The sequence below is a fragment of the Schistocerca serialis genome, chromosome 10, assembly GCF_023864345.2.
Source record: "Schistocerca serialis cubense isolate TAMUIC-IGC-003099 chromosome 10, iqSchSeri2.2, whole genome shotgun sequence".
Classification (NCBI taxonomy): Eukaryota; Metazoa; Arthropoda; class Insecta; order Orthoptera; family Acrididae; genus Schistocerca; species Schistocerca serialis.
The window spans coordinates 248,790,087-248,811,734 of NC_064647.1; the positions used below are offsets into that span (position 1 = coordinate 248,790,087).

Consider the following 21,648-nt stretch of genomic DNA (forward strand, 5'->3'; position numbering starts at 1 on the left):
GGTTCTCTGGAGACTAAACGACGAAAGGAAAATATATAGAAAACACTGACAAGGAGAAGGGACAGGACGGTAGGACGTGTGTTAACATTGTACAGCTGTAGAGGCCAAAAACTGTAGAGTACGAGAGAGGCTGGACTACATGCAGTAAATAATTCAGGCTATAAGTTGCAAGTGCTACTCTGAGATGAAGAGGATGGTACAGGAGAGAAATTCGTGGCGGGCCGCAGCAGACCAGTCTGAAGAGTGACGACTCAAAAAAAAAAAAAAAGTTTAAAAGTGAAAAAACTCTTATAATAGAGACCTAACAAATACCGAAAAAATGCCGATTATTAAGAAGTAAAATACCGGCATCGGTGTTTCCTAACCCTAATTTAAAGAAAAGCACCTTCTTCGTGTTGCAATTTTAATGACGAGTAGTGTATTTCTTTATAGGATATTTTTGCGTAGTTTTGACCAATAGTGCCTCCTGGGAGAATATGAGACACGGAAAAAAATGGTTCCAAGCACTGTGGTACTTAACATCTGAGGTCATCAGTCCCCTAGAACTTAGATCTACTTAAACCTAACTAACGTAAGGACATCACACACATCCATGCCTGAGGCAGGATTCGAACCTGCGACCGTAGCAGCAGCGCGGTTCCGGACTGAAACGCCTAGAGCCGCTCGGCCACAGCGCGAGACACAGAGCTGTGGACTCGACTGTCCTGAGGAATCCGTGTCTGGGCCGGCGCTCGGCTCCCCCGCCGGCAGCTGAGCTTCCAATAACAGCGGGCGCGAGACTCTGCCGGCAGCCGGAGCTCGGCTTCATAAGGAGGCGCCGGCCGCGATATGAAATCTCTGCCCGCCCTGCGCGATAAAAGACAAGGCGAGCGGGAAGCCTGGAGGGGGGGAGGGAGGGAGGGCGGCGCGGAGCACGCGCGCCGCCTGGCCGCACCCGCGTCCTTATTGGTTCCAGTAAACAATGCACCGCAGCCGGCGTTCCGGACACGGCGCTGACCGACTTCTTCAGCAGTCACTTCCCTCTGTCCCTTCCTACTCAGTTTCCCTTTTCTCATTTAATTCGTCAGATTAGCCGTAAGCTCAGTATCGAAACCAAGCGCTTCTACGACCGGGAGAAAATTGCACTGACGGAAAAAAAAGACCCGCAACACCAACAAGAACTTGTGCGATATAAACGAAAGTCGGTAGACGTGTTTCTGTGTTTGAAAGATGAAGTCTATTCATAGTTCCAGCCAGTAGCCTAAGAGTGGCGCTAGAAGTGCCACTATGAGCACGCAAATCGGTTTGCTTTAAATACACGCCATAATGCTCTTAAGCGTTAATTACCTTTCAGATTGGATGAGGCGGCTTAATGTTAGTCAAGAATGCCTGTAAGGTGACAAAGATGCCATTATAAACACCTCATTGAGTTTGAACGAGGTCGCGTAACTGGGCTACGAGAAACTGGATGTTCCTTTTGTAATGGGTTGACTGGAGCAGGTGACGTTGTCGGGGTTGTAGGGAGTGGCTGGGTAGAAGAAGGTGGCTGTTTTTAGCAATCTTCCTCTTTATTGTTGGTTCTCCCAATACATTTTCCGGTAGCTCAGCCCCAGCACTCGTGTCGTGGTGGAGACGTGCTGATGCACGCAGTCCGGGGAACGCGACGCCGGGCTCGGTCGGCGGCTGTGCGGGCGGCAGGAGTTTAGCGGCACGAGGCCTGGGCAGCTCGCCCCGGCTCGTGACGATGCCGGGAGTCGCCGGTGCAGCAGCGGGCAACGCCCTCTACCGGCCAGTGCTCGGGGACAGCATCACTGATGACGTCGACGTGACAGCGACCGAACGCCCAATCGGTCGAACCGAATGCCGACGTCCACCTCTGATGCTCTTAAATAGTGCAGACCCCTGCTGAATCCGCCAGTTACGCAGTGGCGTGTTTATTAGAAGGTTCTGAATGAGTTGGCTAACGCATCCGCGCCACACGCGGCTCGCGCCTGCTGATGTTGCGTTCTGGCTCTTGATGACTGCTGCACACTTACACACATACCGACGCTCATTGCAAAACTGTCTCACTTGCATAACGCACCGGCCAGCCTTCGTCTGCCCGTCTGCTGTGAACCTGGCGCATCGTGCACTGAAACACACTAAATCACTATTTCGCACCATATTTCCTAAAAATAACCCCTTGTCCTCTACACTTCTGCGATATTCCTGACGAATTGGCAGGTTGGTTGGTTGGTTGGTTTAAAGATTAAAGGGACCAAACTGCAAAGGTCATCGGTCCCTTGTTTCATAAAAACACAGAGCACAGTGAAAATTTCCATCAGTCAGGCGAAGCACTAAAACAAAAATTCCGGGGGAAGAAAAGCCCCATGGTCAATGGTAAAAGAACACGGTAAACAGAGCACAGCAACAAAACCAACAGAGAGAACAAAGACAGAAGGAATTAAAACTGCACAGCAGAGGACTGTGGCTGGCTGATCACGAAAATAATAGGATGAGCCAGCCACTCTGCAACACGTTAAAAGCTCCAGCCTAAAAGATTAGGGTGGAGTCGAATGACAACACAAAACTGAGTAAAAGATACAGCACAAAAGAGGGTGACGCAATAAAATTAAAGGGACCTGTAAAAGCCACTTGCTCGAATAAAACTTAAAACACGATCTGCCATAGAGACGTCGTCAGCTAAAAGAGATGATAAATCACCCAGGAGATTAAAAGTTCGCCTGAGGGCGGTTAAGAGAGGCCATTCCAACAATATATGGGCCACCGTCATGTTTGCACCACAGCGACAATGAGGGGGGTCCTCTCGACGCAGCAGATGGCCATGCGTCAGCCAAGAGTGACCAATGCGGAGCCTACAGAGAACAACAGAATCCCTGCGAGAGGCCCCCATGGAGGAACTCCTCCTTTACTCGCCGCAGCCTGTTGGGTACAGACAGAGTGCGCCATTACTCTGCCCACATCCCAAAGACCCGACGGCGCAACACCGATCGGAGATCAGTTGCCGGGAGGCCGATCTCCAACGTCAGTTTGCTGGTAGCCTCTTTGGCTAACTTGTCGGCGAGTTCGTTTCCCGCTATCCCAACGTGTCCCGGGGTCCATATGAACACCACCGAACGTCCACGCTGTTCAAGAGCATGAACGGACTCCTGGATGGCAACAACAATGGGATGGCGTTGGTAGCACTGGCCAAGAGCCTGTAGACTACTGAGAGAGTCACTGCAAATCACGAAGGACTCTCCAGTGCTGGTACGAATATGCTCAAGGGCACGAAAAATGGCTGTTAGCTCTGCAGTGTAAACACTGCAGCCTTCCGACAAGGAGCGCTGGTCTACATAGTCCGCATGAGCATAAGCGTACCCCACACGGCCATCAACCATCGAGCCATCTGTATAGATAGCCTCCGAGTCGCGGGATGCGTCGAGGAGAGCAAGAAATTGGCGGCGCAAGACTGCAGGAGGGACTGAATCCTTCTGCCATCGTGAGAGGTCCAGCCGAAGCTGCGGTCGACGAATACACCAAGGTGGTGTATGTGGGTGGACCTCAAAAGCAGATGGAATGTAGCAACTACATGATTGCTGGCAGCGGTGGTCACAAGACGGCCACCCGGCAATACCGAGAGGAAATTCCATCGTTTTAGCGTATGGCTCTGGCACATCTAACTGCACCCGCAGCGGCAGTTACAGCAGCAGTTGGCTCTACAGGGATACAACCAACCTTTACAGATCGGTTACTACAAGGACAGCTCCGAGAGAGACGTCCTGTGGTGTGCACTCCACTGATCCCAAACCACAGCCGTTTACGACTTCAGTGGTGTCAACCGAGAGCTCGTTGGAGGGAAGGGTGGAGGCCTGTTGCGTTTTCTGATAAAACATGGCTCTACCTCGGTGCCTTCTGTTGATTAGGAGGAGGCCAGTTGAAAGCCAGCAGCCGACCTCTCTGCGTGCTAGACACACTGGACCTGCACTTCGAGTTAAGTTCTAGGGTGCGATTTCGTATGACAGCTGGAGCATTCCGTCGTTATGCCCCCCCCCCCCTCCCACCCCCCTCCCCCCACCCCCTTCCCGTGACATCAGAGTTGTACGTCAGTCATCGATTCGAGCTCTTGTGCTGCCATTGCTGTTCAGCATTCCAGGGAGTCTTTTCCGACACGATAATTCTCGCCCGCGTATCGCTGTTGTAACTCAACACGCTCTACAGTTGCCTTGGCCTGCTGGATCATCAGATATGTCTCCAGTAGTGCACACACGGGGCGTCATCGGACGAGAACTCCAGCGTCATCCGCAAACAGCATTCATCGTTCCTGTACTGACCGACCAGGTGCCACAGGCGTGGAACTCCATCCCAAAAACTGACCGCAGACAGCTGTACAACACAAATCATGCACATTTACGAACTTAAATTCAGCATTCTGGTGGTTACGCCGGTTATTAATGCACCACCATTTCACATATGCAATAGCGTATCTCGCGCTTTTTTTAATATGTGATCTTGCAATGTTTATGACTCGCATTTGCTACCTAGACAAATGTATTCCCGGAAGATGTTTTTGTGTCAGGGTACTTTCTGCTAACACTGCTACACAGACTCAGTGGTTTTAAAGTACGGCGTTACTGAGCCACCAAAAGTTGCTGTATTGTGTGACGATTTACCGATAACGAGTGTCATTCGAGCGGCCGTCTACAAGTCGCGGATGCCATTACAACAGGACAAAGGAAGAGTCCTTTGCATCACGTACATAATTATTGTGGACTGCAGAATTTGTCACTTACACTTGCACCCATTTTCTCACACTTTCTTCTGTTCATTTGACAGCCGATTTCACTCTTCAGCATACAGCCGTATCAGACACTTAGGTGAGAAAAGTCATGCGATACCTCCTGACATCGGGTCGGACCTCCTTTTGCCCGATGTGGTGCAGCCTATGGGCGTCGGCATGAACTCAATGACGAAGCTGTTGCTGGTGCAGGATTCTCTGCACGAACTGACTTCTCGGTTATGTCGATGTGTGGCGACCTGGCTGTCCAAATCATTCGCTCTAATTGTCCAGAATGTTCTTGAAGCCAGTCACGAACAACTGTAGCCTGGGGACATGGTGCATTAGCGTACCATGGTGTACCAATGTATGAAAAACTCTAATTTGGGTGCGACGAATTGATATTGTGGTGAACGGCATGTACGGACTGTGAGAATCGGACGTTCCACGCTACGAACGCATCTCTGTGTCCTACCGAACCAAAGATTTTGTTTTATGGACTCTTTGTCGAGGAAATGGAGAGATCGGAAGTGTGAGAGGAGGAGAGAGTTTGTACTGTTGTGAGACGCCACTACGGTATATACCAATGTTCAAATAGTTTTTTGCACTACATATAATCAAATAACTAACATCAAGTGATTTAGAAAATATCGTTCTTGCGCAACACAGCTAGCTCCTTATTCTCATCAAGTAATGAGTGCTGTCGACAAGGGATCTCAGATTCATTCCACATTCCTAGATTTCCAGAAGGCTTTTGATGCCGTTCCTCACAAGCGACTATTAATCAAATTGCGTGCATATGGAGTATCGTCTCAGTTGTGTGACTGGATTCGTGATTACCTCTCAGAGAGGTCATACTTCGTAATGATAGAAGGTAAATCATCGAGTAGAACAGAAGTCATATCTGGTTTTCCGTAAGATAGTGTCATAGGCCCTCTGCAGTTCCTGATTTACATAAATGATCTAGGTGATAATCTGAGCAGCCCCCTTAGATTGCTTGCAGATGACGCTGTAATTTACCGTCTAGTAAAATCATCAGACGATCAATTCCAATTACAAAATGATCTAGAGAGAATTTCTGTATGGTCCTAAAAGTGGCAATTGGCACTAAACAAAGAAAAGTACGAGGTCATCCATATGGGTACTAAAAGAAATCCGATAAATTTTGGGTATACAATAAAACGCACAAATCTAAGGGCTGTCAATTCGACTAAATACCTAGGAATTACAATTACGAGCAACTTAAATTGGAAATACCACATAGATAATACTGTGCGGAAAGTGAAATAAAGACTGCGCTTTGTTGGCAGAACACTTAGAAGATGCGACAAACGCACTAAAGACACCGCCTACATTACACTTGTCCGTCCTCTGCTGGAATATTGGTGCGCGGTGTGGGATCCTTACCAGGTAGGATTGACGGAGGACATCGAAAAAGTGCAAAGAAGGCAGCTCATTTCGTGTTATCGCACAATAGGGGTGAGAGTGTCACTGATAGGATACGCGAGTTGGGGTGGCAGTCACTGAAACACGGCGGTTTTCTTTGCGGCGAGATCTGTTTACGAAATTTCAATCACCAACTCTCTCTTCCGAATGCGAAAACATTTTGTTGACACCCACCAACGTGGACAAATCAGAGCTCGAACGGAAAGATTTAGGTGTTCCTTTTTCCCACGCGCCATTCGAGAGTGGAATGGTAGAGATGTAGTATGAAAATGGTTCGATGAACCCTCTGCCAGGCACTTAAGTGTGAATTGCAGAGCGACCATGTAGATGTATTAAAGGTGTGTATGTCTCCATATTTCAATTAGTTAATTATCCAGGTACAGATATTACGAGACGTAGATCGCGCGGAGGTGAAGTTTGAAACGATAGTGGGAACCTGTATTTTCCACGGTCAGAATTCGTCGAGAGAATATCTTGGAATTAATAAACTTTAATTTGCTAAATTGTTGGACCTATGATCCAGACTCATCAAACAACATAGCACACAGTTGTGCCGAACCATTTGCGTAGCGAGTAAAGGTTTTAGAGATTTCTAGTGGTGTAGATAACGACGAGGAATTTCCGCGAGATCGCCGCTACGAAATATATCTCTTGCTCTCCTCTGGTATTTAAGACGAAATATTTATATTTTGCAGGATTTCAGGAGATTAGAGATAAAAGGAAATAAATAACTAAGCTAAATCAACTAAAACCAATGGTCGGCCGGAGTGGCTGAGCGGTTCTAGGCGCTACAGTCTGGAACCGCGCGACCGTGACGGTCGCAGGTTCGAATCCTGCCTCGGGCATAGATATGTGTGATGTCCTTAGTTTAATTAGGTTTAAGTAGTTCGAAGTTCTAGGGGAGTGATGACCTGAGAAGTTAAGTCCCATAGTGCTCACAGCCATTTGAACCATTTTGAACTAAAACCAATAACTAAACCAATAATTAAAATAAAAGCACACATAAAGAATATAACAAACTGATGTTGTTGTTGTTGTGGTCTTCAGTCCTGAGACTGGTTTGATGCAGCTCTCCATGCTACTCTATCCTGTGCAAGCTTCTTCATCTCCCAGTACCTACTGCAACCTACATCCTCCTGAATCTGCTTAGTGTATTCATCTCTTGGTCTCCCTCTACGATTTTTACCCTCCACGCTGCCCTCAAATGCTAAATTTGTGATCCATTGATGCCTCAAAACATGTTCTACCAACCGATCCCTTCTTCTAGTCAAGCTGTGCGACAAACTTCTCTTCTCCCCAATCCTATTCAATACCTCCTCATTAGTTACGTGATCTACCCACCTTATCTTCAGCATTCTTCTGTAGCACCACATTTCGAAAGCTTCTATTCTCTTCTTGTCCAAACTGGTTATCGTCCATCTTTCACTTCCATACATGGCTACACTCCATACAAATACTTTCAGAAACGACTTCCTGACGCTTAAATCTATACTCGATGTTAACAAATTTCTCTTCTTCAGAAACGCTTTCCTTGCCATTGCCAGTCTACATTTTATATCCTCTCTACTTCGACTATCATCAGTTATTTTACTCCCTAAATAGCAAAACTCCTTTACTACTTTAAGTGTCTCATTTCCTAATCTAATCCCCTCAGCATCACCCGATTTAATTTGACTTCATTCCATTATCCTCGTTTTGCTTTTGTTGATGTTCATCTTATATCCTCCTTTCAAGACACTGTCCATTCCGTTCAACTGCTCTTCCAAGTTCTTTGCCGTCTCTGACAGAATTACAATGTCATCGGCGAACCTCAAAGTTTTTACTTCTTCTCCATGAATTTTAATACCTACTCCGAATTTTTCTTTTGTTTCCTTTACTGCTTGCTCAATATACAGATTGAATAACATCGGGGAGAGGCTTCAACCCTGTCTCGCTCCTTTCCCAACCACTGCTTCCTTTTAATGCCCCTCGACTCTTGTAACTGCCATCTGGTTTGTGTACAAATTGTAAATAGCCTTTCGCTCCCTGTATTTTACCCCTGCCACCTTCTGAATTTGAAAGAGAGTATTTCAGTTAACGTTGTCAAAAGCTTTCTCTACGTCTACGAATGCTAGAAACATAGCTTTGTCTTCTCTTAATCTTTCTTCTAAGATAAACAAACTAATGATAATATATTAAAATACATAAAAGTTCCATCGTTGTTTGGGAACATGAAATGCATGAATGGCTACAAATGGACTCCAAGTAGCCGAACACAACCATTTGCAGCTAATGATCGGTACAGTTGGACCAGAGGTCGGAGTCCATTCCTATAATCACAGCCAGCAGCATTACGCAGCCACCGCCAGCTCGCCCAATGCCTTGTTGACAAGTCGGCTCCACGGCTTCGTGGGGTCTCCGCCACACTCCAACCCTGGCACCAGCTCTCAACAACTGAAATCGGGTCTCATCTGACCAGGCCACGGTCTTATAGTCCACACAATACGGTCACGAGACCAGGAGAGTCTGTGCAGGCGATGTCGTGCTTTCAGCCGTCGTCTGCTGCCATAGCCCACTGGCGCCAAACTTCGCCGCACTGTCGTAACGGGTACTTTCGTCGTACGCCCCAACGTCCCACAACGATCTGTGCGATCATTTCACACAGTGTTGCTTGTCTATTAACACGCTGTCAGCGGTGAGAGATAATGCCTGAAATGTCGTATTCTTGGCACAGTCTTGACGCTGTGAATCTCGCCATGTTGTAGTCGCAAACGAATTCCGAAGCGTAATGATGGCTCCAACTACCTTTGAACGTGCAAAGTCAGTCAATTACCGTCGAGGGGCCGCAATCACTTGGGTTTGGCATGAACCACCTGAGTACAGAGGACACCTCCACCAATGCACTGCCCTTCTATACCTTGTATACGCGAAACTACTACGGTATATCTGCATATGGCTATCCCATGACTCATCACCTCAGTTTCTAGCGACTAACCTGTCATAATGAGTTGTGCTGGAAATACCATTTACTTTAGTGATTTCCATATCATTCTCCGTTTCACGTTGCCAAATGACTTTCCACAATGGATGAAAACACCGGGTGATCAAAAAGTCATTATAAATTTGAAAACTGAATAAATGACGCAATAATGTAGATAGAGAGGTACAAATTGACACACATGCTTGGAATGACATGGGGTTTTATTAGAACTAAAAAAATACAAACGTTCAAAAAATGTCCGACAGATGGCGCTTCATCTGATCAGAATAGTAATAATTAGCATAACAAAGTAAGACAAAGCAAAGATGATGTTCTTTACAGGAAATGCTCAATATGCCCACCATCATTCCTCAACAATAGCTGTAGTCGAGGAATAATGTTGTGAACAGCACTGTAAAGCATGTCCGGAGTTATGGTGAGGCATTGGCGTCGGATGTTGTCTTTCAGCATCCCTAGAGATGTCGATCACGATGCGACTTCAGGTAACCCCAAAGCCAATAATCGCACTGACTGAGGTCTGGGGACCTGGGAGGCCAAGCATGACGAAAGTGGCGGCTGAGCACACGAACACCACCAAACGACGCGCGCAAGAGATCTTTCACGCGTCTGGCAATATGGGGTGGAGAGCCACCCTGCATAAACATCGTTCGTACGGCCAGGCTGGGAATGATGCGATTCTGTGACACGATAGTCATGCGCAGTCACTGACGTTTTGCTGCCCAGCGCCATCTGTCGGACCTTTTGTGAACTTTATTTTTTTCCTATTAAAATCCTATGTCATTCCAAGCATGTGTGTCAATTTTTACCTCTCTATCTAAAAATTTATACTGACTTTTTGATGACCATGTCTATCACGTTCCTAATCTATCTGCTTCCCTCAGGTGCTTGTGCTAAAGTCATGAAAAGACAACCAGACCGTGATCTACCTCCTGTACAACCATCCTAACATAGAGAGTGAGAATTATTGAACTATATGAAATAAAATCGTCATAACTTCTGAACGGTTGTGTTACGACGTTCAAACTGCACGGTTGGCCGCGGGGATTAGTATGCCTATGCATGGTTTGGTTTAGCGACGAAGCCCACTTTCATTTGGATGGGTTCGTCAATAAGCAAGACTCGCGCATTTGGGGCACTGAGAATCCGCATTTCGCGATCGAGAAGTCTCTTCATCCCCAGCGGATGGCTGTGTGGTGTCACGGAATAATCGGTGTGACACTGCTTGACGACACGAGGACTACCGAACGGTACTTGAAGGTTTTGGAGGGTGATTTCATCCCCATTATCCAAAGTGACCATAATTTAGACAAGATGTGGTTCATACAAGGCGGAGCTCGACCCCATCGAAGCAGGAGAGTGTTTGATGTCGTGGAGGAACACTTTGGGAGCATATTCTGGCTCTGTGGTACCCAGAGGCCACTGGCACCGGCCTCGATTGGCCTCCATACTCTCCAGATGTGAACGTGTGCGACTCCTTTTTGTGTGGCTGTGTTAAAGACAAGGTGTACAGCAATAACCCCAAAACCATTGCTGAGCCGGTAACAGCCATTCAGGAGATCATCGACAGCGTCGATGTTCCTAAACTTCAGCTGGTCATGCAGAATTTCGATATTCGCCTGCGCCACATCATCGCCAGTCATGGCAGGCATATCGAACATGTCATAACCCAAATCCGAATATCTGTAGTGACACAGTAATATCAGAAAATTGAGTCCGCCTTGATGCAAAACACGTTGTTATTCGTTTATTTCTTTTTCTCGCAAACTAGTTTCGGCGACAAATATCACCATCATCAGAGGGATTTTTATAATCTAAAACATGCAGAAAATAGCATGGTTTTACAAAGAGAGTAGCATGCTATTACATTTTTACTAATCGTTTTAAATATATTTTTGTATGGAGACCTTTATACGACCTTATTTATTGTATGTTACAGCATGTTTTAAGCAATTATTGTCGCTGTCTGCGACATATTTTCTGTGGGCTTTTTGTTTCTGTTGCCGTTTTCTACTTAGCGAACATCATTTCATCTGCAACCATGTCAACAGTAACGGCAACAGAAACAAAAAGCGCACAGAAAATATGTCGCAGACAGCGACAATAATTGCTTAAAACATGCTGTAACATACAATGTAAAGTAAAAATGTAACCATGCTATTTTCTGCATGTTTTAGATTATAAAAATCCCTCTGATGATGGTGATATTTGTCGCCGAAACTAGTTTGGGAGAATAAAGAAATAAACGGATAACAAGGTGTTTTGCATCAAGGCGGACTCAATTTTCTGGTATTGCTGTTTTTCTATACAAACACGGACCAAATGGAAGAGTTCCAAGATAAAATCATTGTTATCTGTAGTGACGTTTACGTGTTGAGTAAAGTGGGTGCAGGCAGCAGTGTGTAACTAATTTACGTTTTTTTTTTGACACGTAGTGCAGTAACTGCCACCGTGTAAGCGCCTCCACCGCAGTGCTGACGCTAATCGCCCACGTGGCTCTGTTTGTTGTTGTTCCCCGACAGGCCGCTTCGGCTACGACGCGCTGCTGGGCTCGTGCTCCATCCTGGAGGACTCGTCGGGCCGCTCCTCCAAGACGGCGCTCTTCGTGCTGGGCTTCCTCGTGCCCTGCGTCGTCATCGTCGCCTGCTACGCGCGCATCTTCTGGGTCGTCCACGAGTGAGTACGCCTGTCCACCATACCGAGCACCACCCCTCCTTGTTTCTCATTCTCTACACAGAGCGGCCTCCGAACCGCCACAACAGCCTAGTTACGGAAATGAGATTATGATGTTGCAAAATAAAAACTGGGTTATACACTCTGCAAGGTTTAAAGCTCTCAGAGGCGTACACGGAAGTGAACCGGCAGACCAGGTGGCCAGAGAGTAAGTCTTCTCGAAATAAACTTATGTAACTTCTAACAACCCTACCACACAAAGAAACTAAATTTAATAATGAATGTGGTGTTGCTCACGCTGCTACATACTGCATTTTCGGGCAACAACAAAGTTATATTATGTGGAAGGTGTCATTAGAGCACAGTCAATAAAGTCATTTCATGTAATAATGAATAAACTAGGCACTCATCTTTTCGTATTTTCCACGCTGGTCTCGTTGTAAAATCATGGCTCGTCGAAAATCTAGGTGGTGATGATTCCAACCTCGGATGCAAAGAGGCCTAGGTTTTATTCTGCTGTATTCAAATGTTTTGTAGATGCGCTTCACAAACCATTCTTGAAGATTACACTTTTGCAGGGCAATGGTGATGTAAAAAAGTAATCAGCACTCCGAATTTAAGTTACACTTCTTTTTTATTACTTTCGCTGCAATATCACGTAACACACAAACATCACTTCAGAATACAAAACATACTTGAAAACATCTTCCTCACTGTTAAAGTTCACATTTTATAAACTGGCTACAATATGCGTCTTTCCAACATGACGTCCAAGACTTGACTTTCTCAAGGTCCGACTCTCTAACTCTAACTAATAATCGCTTACGCGCCCAAAAATCAGAGTTACAAGTACGACAAAGATCATAGTGACAAAAGAGAAAATACACATAAGAATAATATCATTGCAATACAAACATATCGATGTATCAAAGTACCTCTACATTAATGAAATCAAATCTGAATGTTGTCTCAAAAACATGTTAACTACTTTACAAAAACACAGTAGAATATTGCTGGTATCGAGAGGTAGAGTTGAGGTGCCGTAATGGTTACGTAATTCAAGTACCATTACAAGCTCGTTCCAGGAAGCACCAGCACATTCCAGCCACCTGCTTTTAGCAGGAGCAATAAATGGCCCGTAGGAGTGGGTTGATGTCTGAACAACCCAGTGTGTACCACAATTTTCATAAAATTTTTCGTGAGCTGTTTCGGCCAGCGTAGGCCGCCCTCAGGTTGAAAGCAGTTGGCCAGGTGCGAGTTGGTCTCGCGCTTGCAGTGTGCTAAAAGCAGACTCCGTTGTGTATACAGACAGTAGACAGTGTATCTCAATCAGGAATCGTCAGTCAAATGTTCAAATGTGTGTGAAATCTTATGGGAATTAACTGCTAAGGTCATCAGTCCCTAAGCTCACACACTACTTAACCTAAATTATCCTAAGGACAAACACACCCACCCATGCTCGAGGGAGGACTCGAACCTCCGCCGGGACCAGCCGGACAGTCCATGACTGCAGCGCCCCAGACCGCTCGGCTAATCCAGCGCGGTAATCGTCAGTCTCGACGATCGTTGCTTGTTATCGACATCGACCCTGGCAAGATACCAGCCACGGGAATCCCAGGATTTTCGACAGTGTTTCAAACACGAAGACAGGTAACAAATGACAGAGGAAATACTTGTTTTCACACCTTAACAATTTTCTGATTTTTTTCCTTTAGTGCTACAGTGAGATCTTGCTTCTTGTCAAATTTCCTGAACCAATGTAAACGGGAAGTATCCTGTAGGTTTTAATGAGAATCGCCTTTATACTGCATTCATTTACAAATCTAACCTTTTTTTTACAACCGTGAGACCGTAGACATAAATTTCAATTTGATGCGTCTACCTGTTCCTAACAAACCTGCGTCTCAACATACCGTCTGACAGACAGTCGAATAACAAATCACAAAAATATTTTTCATATGTCATAATTAGAAATTAACAGTTTTCTGATTTTCTTCCTTTACTTCCACTATTAAACCTGGCTTCTTCCCTAATTTCATGAATCTGGGCCAAAAGGAAGAATACTGTTTCCTTTCCTAGTACAAATGAAGAGGTCTCTGCAGTTCACACTCGTTTCGCCAGAACAAGGGAAAGAGACCATCTCGAAAAGATAACAAAAAATATCGTTAATAGTGAGTTTCTCTTTTCCAGTAATGATTCTCTGACTTTTCATTGATAAAATAGCAGTTATGTTTCTCTAATGAATATGTGCATCTTTTTAGAAATGTTTGGAATGACCTTCTTTTCACAAAATGTTTATCACCTACTAAACGACATCACAGTTGCTCGAACAGTCCACGGGTGTATTGTCGTCCATAGTGTCCAACGGGCACAATATTTCGGCAATCAGACATGTCGCCATCGTCAGGTGCGCTGACGAACTGAGCTCCTGAGGGCGGGCGGCCGTCTTAAATCCCCTCCCCTCGCGAGGCGTCCTCTCCGCGGTCCGCGCCGACACGTCAGCGCTCGGTAAGACGCTGGCGTCACCGTATGTGGTGGCGTTGGTGTAATTTTGCCTCGTCCACCCTAGTCGCACGTTCGTTTCCTTTGCTGAGCGTCTTTTTAATTAGACTCGGTGCTGATTCCCATGCTCTGCTGAGGTTGTAGCCGCTATCTCGGTTGATGAGTCCGTCGCTGGTACGAATTTCGATAGCTTCTATAACGACGCTGTCCCAGTATATAGATATCTGTGCCAAGACACTGGTATGTTGGTAGACCGTTTCGTGATTTTTGGACAAACAGTGCTCTGCGACCGCCAACTTGTTGGGTTACCCAAGTCGAGTGTGCCTCTGATGATAGAGATTATATAATTCATAATTGAATCTCCTCGAGAGACCTTTTTCTTTCACAGGGCCAAGAGCTTTAAAAACAGTAAAGAAATATATACTTTTTAAAAAAATAAACCCTGTTTGTAAAAATTTTCATTGTCGCCACTCTGTTCTGGTAACCGTGTAATGGACAACAGTATCATTTCTGTCTCATAACCCATGTGTGTGGGCGACCGGTTGGCTGCAACGTCTGGATCTGCTGCAGGTCAGAGAACCGGATGCGGTCGCACCAGTCGGCGGCGCAGGCTCCCACCCCCGGGGGCGGCGGCAAGGGGCTGACGCCTGGGGGCGGCGCCGGGGGCGGCGTCGGCGGCGGGCAGCAGCAGCAGCGGCACGCCGCCAGGGACGTGCGCGCGCGCCGCAACGAGTGGCGCATCACCAAGATGGTGCTGGCCATCTTCCTGTCCTTCGTGGTGTGCTACCTGCCCATCACCATCGTCAAGGTCGCCGACCACCGCGTGCGACACCCGGGTGAGGGCGGCCGCCCGCTGCACTCCTAAAGTCACAGTGTACCCCACCTGACGAAAAGCGTCTGGACAGCTACAAGTGATGGCGTCATTAGGTCTGCTGGGGACACTCTCAGTCAGGTGTCTAAATCAGCAATATCAAAAAATTGAGTTCACCTTGATGCAAAACACCTTCTTATTCGTTTATTTCTTTATTCTCCCAAACTAGTTTCGGCGACAAATATCACCATCATCAGTAGTTTTTTTTTAAATCTAAAACATGCAGAAAATAGCATGGTTATACAAACACAGAAGCACATTATTACAGTTTTACTATTCGATTTTTCGAATATAGTTTTCTATGGATACTTTTATACTACCTTATTTATTGTATGTTGCAGCTTTTTTTAAGCAATTATTGCCGCTGTCTGCGACATATTTTCTGTGCGCTTTTTTTCTGTTGCCGTTTTTTTACTTAGCGAACATCATGTCATCTGCACCCACGTGAGTGTCTGTTAGTAAACAAAACACTAAAAGGTGAGCTTCGTATGTCAGCAATATATACTTGGAGTTGCGGTAGTGCTGTGGAAACCGCTGGTTCCAGATGACATGATGTTCGTTGAGTAAAAAACGGCAACAAAAAATGGTTCAAATGGCTCTGCGCACTATGGGACTTAACATCTGTGGTCATCAGTCCCCTAGAACTTAGAACTACTTCAACCTAACTAACCTAAGGACATCACACACATCCATGCCCGGGGCAGGATTCGAACCTGCGACCGTAGCAGTCGCGCGGTTCCGGACTGCACGCCTAGAACCGCGAGACCACCGCGGCCGGCAAACGGCAACAGAAAAAAAGCGCACAGAAAATATGTGGCAGACAGCGACAATCATTGCTTAAAACATGCTGCAACATACAATAAATAAGGTAGTATAAAAGTATCCATAGAAAACTATATTCGAAAGAACGAATAGTAAAAATGTCCTACTGTGTTTGTATAACCATGCCATTTTCTACGTGTTTTTGATTTAAAAAACCCACTGATGATGGTGATATTTGTCGCCGAAACTAGTTTGGGACAATATAGAAATAAACGAATAACAAGGTGTTTTGCATCAACGTGAACTCAATTTTTTGATATAACTGTTTTTCTATGCAAATACGGACCAAATGGAAGAGTTCCAAGATAAAATCAGGTGTCTAAATGTTAGCAGAGGAATAGCATCCCATTCTTCTTCGAGAACTGAAACCAGATTAGGCAGCAGACGTTCTGGAGCCGAGTCGACGTTCCAACTCGTCCCCTAGGTGCTCCATTGGATTCAGGTCAGGACACAGTGGACAACAAATTTCCTGAAACAGACTTGCCTGCTCAGACCATTGTCTCACAAATGGTACTTTATGGCACGGTGCATTGTCATGCTGGTACAAATAATTACCGTCTCTGAACTGTTCCTCCCCCTGACCCCTCCCTCCCTGTACGCAGTGACAATGCTGTAACATGTGTTCACCTCCTTCCGCAGTGATGAATGAAATTAGGATGCAGAATACAATGGAAACCACTGCATTGAAGACACAAGACATGTGGCCTCTAAGTGAAAGGTGTCATGATGATCTCTCCATCAGGAAAAGATTCTGGACCAGTCCCTCAGATTGATCTCCTGGAGGGGACTACCAAGGGGGAAGTGACCGTGAGGAAAAGACAATGACGAATGAAAGGATAACGTTCTACAAATCGGGAGGGGGGAGGGGTGTGGAATGTCGGAAGTTTGAATGTAGCAGGAAAGCTGAAAATCTGAAAAACAAAATTCAAAGGCTCAGTCTAGATATAGTGGGGGCCAGTGAAGAGAATAGGGAAGCAAACAAGAATTTCTGGTCAGACGCGTTTAGGATAATATCAACAGCAGCAGAAAACTGCGTAAAGCGAGTAGGATTCGTTATGAATAGGAAGGTAGGGGAGAGAGTCAGCTTCTGTGAACAGTTCAGTGTCAGGAGCTGCTCTCGTCCACCAACGCCGGCAACGATAGTTCAGGTATACATGCCGACGTCGTAAGCAGAAGATGATGACATACAGAAAGTATATCCTCACATATTGAAACAGTAAGTCCGTACCTAAAGGGAGATGACAATCTAATACTCAGGGGAAAGAGGTATACTTCTGAAAGGCCAGCAGACACAGAAAGATTATAGTTAGATTGCATCATGGTCAGCCAGAAATTCCGAAATCAGATAGTGGATTGTAAGGCGTACCCAGGAGCAGATATAGACTCAGATCACAAGTTGCATTTGAGATGTGGTGGTACAGAAGAATGTTGGAAATTATGTTCAGTGAAGGAATGAAGAGTTTCTCCGCAGAATCGGAAAGGGAAGCAATCAATGGAAAACAGTGACAAAAAGAAGAAACAGGGTGATAAGACACCGGTTAAAACGTTAGGGAATAGCGTCCGCGGTAAAAACTGTAGAGGGAGACAGAGGTTGGATTACAGCCAGGAAATAATTCAATAAGTACGGTGCAGGTGCTACTCTGAGGTGAAGAGGTTGGCATAGGAGAGGAATATGTCGCCGTCCGCATCAGAAGAGTGATGATTGAAAAAAAAAAAAAATACCTAGGCAAGAGGTGTGCTAGGGCAGCGAAGCCTGGAGAGAAAAGCCAAAATACTCGAAAAGACTAACTTCTCGTGGAATGACATTCTTGAGACGATCAGCTGGCTACACCAGATGGGATCTCTATAGGAATGAAGGCGTGTTTAAGGAAGTTAAAATGGAACCCACCACAGATACTGTAAAGAACAAACAATACTGGTGGGGAAAACATCTACGACGTCTGTGCTCAAAGTAGGACTCTAAAATCCCTGACAGACTACCACCCCAACGATGTAACATCACTGGGTCGACCAATGGAAAGATGGCATCAGATCTCAACGGCACCATAACAGGCCAACAGAAACACTTGGAGAAAGAAGAAAGAGACGAAAATCAAATGGAAATGTTAATTACCGAATATTTAAAAGGAACATCGAAATAAAAGCAAGAAAGCAAAGCTCCACGTTCAGGTCTGTCGGGAGCGACGGCCTTGTGATCCTCTGCCAAGGACGTCATTGGATGCAACATGGAGAGGCTCGGGCTGAGCACACCGTTTGCCCGACCCCCGACCCTTGTTGGCTTCGCATACTTTGGAGGCGATGTTTCCCACTCAAGCATATTGTCAGTTGGGAACACCAGACTGAGTGCGCCCTGTTCCAGACCCCTCATCAGGGGAAAATGCCTGGCAGTGCCAGGATTCCAACCCGGGCCTGCCACACGGCAGCCAGATACAGAGGCGGACTTTTAACGAAAACGACGTGTCTTTATTTTTAATTACTAATCACAAGAAAATTCTAGTATTCACAGTAAAATAAAATTTGGTATAAAAATACCAGACGCGAAATAGAGAATAAAATACTTTTTGTTTTCCAGAGGTTCAGCAGTGTTATTGATCTGCGAAAGGCGTGCACGAATTGAAGATGCTGATAAAGGAGTCGAGATGCAAAACGTCTTGAACAGGAACTTGTGGCCTTGGAAGTAATGCAGAACCAAAGAAAGGTTTGCAATGTCAGGAACGACATGGCCTGTCAATGCACACGCGCCTTAAGTTCAGCAAAGACAATGTACCGTATGTTCAGTGTCGTACAATACACAAGGTGTTCAAAATGACAACCGGCGCATTCAATAGAGGCACAACATATATTACGAGAAATCAGGACTTCAGTCGCCTACAGACATGAAATAAATCAGTGGAGGTAGAAAATGTCTGTCATGCGCAAGTTGCGCTCCCATCCATCAGCCCACCGCTCGTAGCATTCACTAAGTCCTGCAGCGAGTTGGAAGATGTGGGGGATCCGCACTGAAAGTACCTAGAAAAATCTGATGCACTCCAGCAAGTACACCAGACACCCCACGAACCTCTTCAGACCCTACACGTATCCTGGGGAGCAGTGTTACTTTGTCGGGAATTGGTGTCACGCTCACTAGACATCTGATATGCCACCATCATAAAGTCAACAGGTACCAGATCAGAGGAAGCGGGGTGGTCAAGCAATTCGATCTCCCATTCCGATCCAACTCCTGCGATGCACTACATCAAGTACGGCTCGTTCTTGCACAGAAAAGTGTGCAGATTCTCCGTCTAGCTGCATCCAATAGCAGATTCACAGAAAGAATACAGAAACAGTGATGAAAAATTAAAAGACGTTGTTGTTACAACAGAATACGATAAAAATAAACATTTCCATTTGACGGCAAATATAGAATTTAAACAAAACTTAAAATACGGTTATATCACTGAGAATCGAAACAGCGATTTCACCCTTCACGAGACTTTTATGTTACAATGTCTAATCAAAAGTAGCCATTCACCGCTATGTAACGTCGCAAGAGGCGAACCCGCCAGTATAAAAGGGCGCAGGGAGTGTCGTGTTGCCAGCAGAGACGCAGTAACAGCAGAATGAATTGGTCACGAGAGCTCGAGGCTTCAAACGCAGCAGCCTAGTCATTGGACGTCAGCTGACAAGGGAACCTCCCCATCGCACCCCCCTCAGATTTTGTTGTAAGTTGCCACAGTGGACAGGCCTTGAAAAAGTGGACGCAGATCAATCGAGAAAACAGGAAGAAGTTGTATGGAACTATGAAAAAAATAAGCAAAATATACGAACTGATTAGTCCATGCGCAAGATAGGCAGCATTAAGGACATTGTGAGATCCGGAGCGCCGTCGTCCCGTGGTTAGCGTGAGCAGCTCCGGAATGATTGGTCCTTGGTTCAAGTCTTTCCTCGAGTGAAAATTTTACTTTCTTTATTTTCGAAAAGTTATGATCCGTCCGTTCGTTCATTGACGTCTCTGTTCACTGTAACAAGTTTAGTGTCTGTGTTTTGCGACCGCACCGCAAAACCGTGCGATTTGTAGTCGAAACGACGTGCTTCTCCAATGGGCACCGAAAAAATTTGCTCGCAAGGTCATAGGTCAACCGATTCCTCCACAGGACAACACGTCTGATATATTCTATACGACACTGGTGACGGCATGTGCGTCACGTGACAGGAATATGTTGTCGACCCATCTAACTTGTAGACTTAGCGAATGGGTAAAAAGATTCTTCTACCTTGTCCGATTTAGGTTTTCTTGTGGATGTGATAATCACTCCCAAAAAAGTGATATAAACATAAGGGTTTGACACATAAACTGCAACAAATGAATGCAACAGTTTCACAGTCGCACAGTTTTCCCTGTGCTCTGTCAAAACATATGTTTTTAACGTTTTCAAATTTTTCCGTGTGTAGACCGTCAAATCCTGCATGTGTCCAAGCAAATCTGAACATGTCCTGGAATTTTGGAGAGCGACATTGATTGTGTTTGAGTGCCTGAACTTTGATAATTGTCTGAAAATAAAAAACTTTTCACTCGAGGGAGGCTTGAACCAATGACCTCTCGTTCCGCAGCTGCTCACGCTAACCACGGGACCACGGCGCTCCTGAGTTTACAGAATCCTTGATGTTGCCTATCTTGCACATGGACTACTCAGTTTGTATATTTTGCTCATTTTTTCATAGTTTCACACAACTTCTTCCTGTTTTGTCGATTGATCTGTGTTCAGTTTTTCAAGGCCTATCCACTGTGCCAACTTGTAACTAAATCTGAGGGGGGTGCGATGGGGAGGTTCCCTTGTGACGCAGAGGCTGGGCTACAAACGTGCCACCTATCACAATGGATATGCGTAGAGGGTGAGAAGTAATGGGGGTACAGTTGCCGGGCAGCTCCTCACAAGCCACGCACTTGCGTAGCCGATGCTGGGTGACGCTTGTAGTGGCGTAAACTGTGGTGCCAGTGCACGGTGGACAGTGGGTGGCTGGAAGCGAGAGATTTGGAGTGGACGATAACGATATACACTGTGGCCGTTCGATGGATGGTTTGGGCTGGGCACATACCTGGAGAACGTTACTTCCCGTCATCTGTAGCGCCAAAAGTGAAGTACGAAGGAGGTGGTGTTACGCTGTCGTGATGTTTTTTACGATTAGGGTGTGCTTATCTCATTGTGCTTAAAAACAGGCTAAATGTGGAAAGGTATGAACACAGTTTAAGGCATTGTCTGCTGTGTGCAGTAGGGGGACAGTTCAGGGCCTGTGACTGTTTGTATCAGCATCACAGTGCACCACGTCATGAAGTAGCATCAGGCAGGTAACAGTTTGTGGACAGTAATATTTTTGTAACAAGTTTGCCTGCCCAACACCGCGAGCACAACACAATGATATAAGAGTTAGCACGTCGATTTCATTCAAGGTGCCAGCGTCCAACATCAGTACCCTCGCAGGATAATGGGCTGCTATTCCTTCACAGACATTCAGGCACCTCATTGAAAGTGTTCCAAACAGAACTGAATCCCTCATAAAAGCGAAGCATAGACACACCTCCATACTAATGTCGACTAGTAAGTTACCGAACACTGTTTAGTCGAATAGTGTGTATACTCAGTT

At 45.8% G+C, this 21,648-nt stretch overlaps 1 protein-coding gene across 1 annotated transcript in view; it reads left to right on the forward strand.

Moving 5' to 3' along the window:
• The window catches only part of LOC126425031 (G-protein coupled receptor moody-like), a 184,609-nt gene that overhangs the window by 123,306 nt on the left and 39,655 nt on the right, over positions 1–21,648 (forward strand). Inside the window, exons 5-6 of the mRNA XM_050087939.1 lie at positions 11,681–11,834; positions 14,904–15,169. Coding sequence (XP_049943896.1) covers positions 11,681–11,834; positions 14,904–15,169 — 420 coding nt within the window. The remainder of the gene's footprint in view (positions 1–11,680; positions 11,835–14,903; positions 15,170–21,648) is intronic.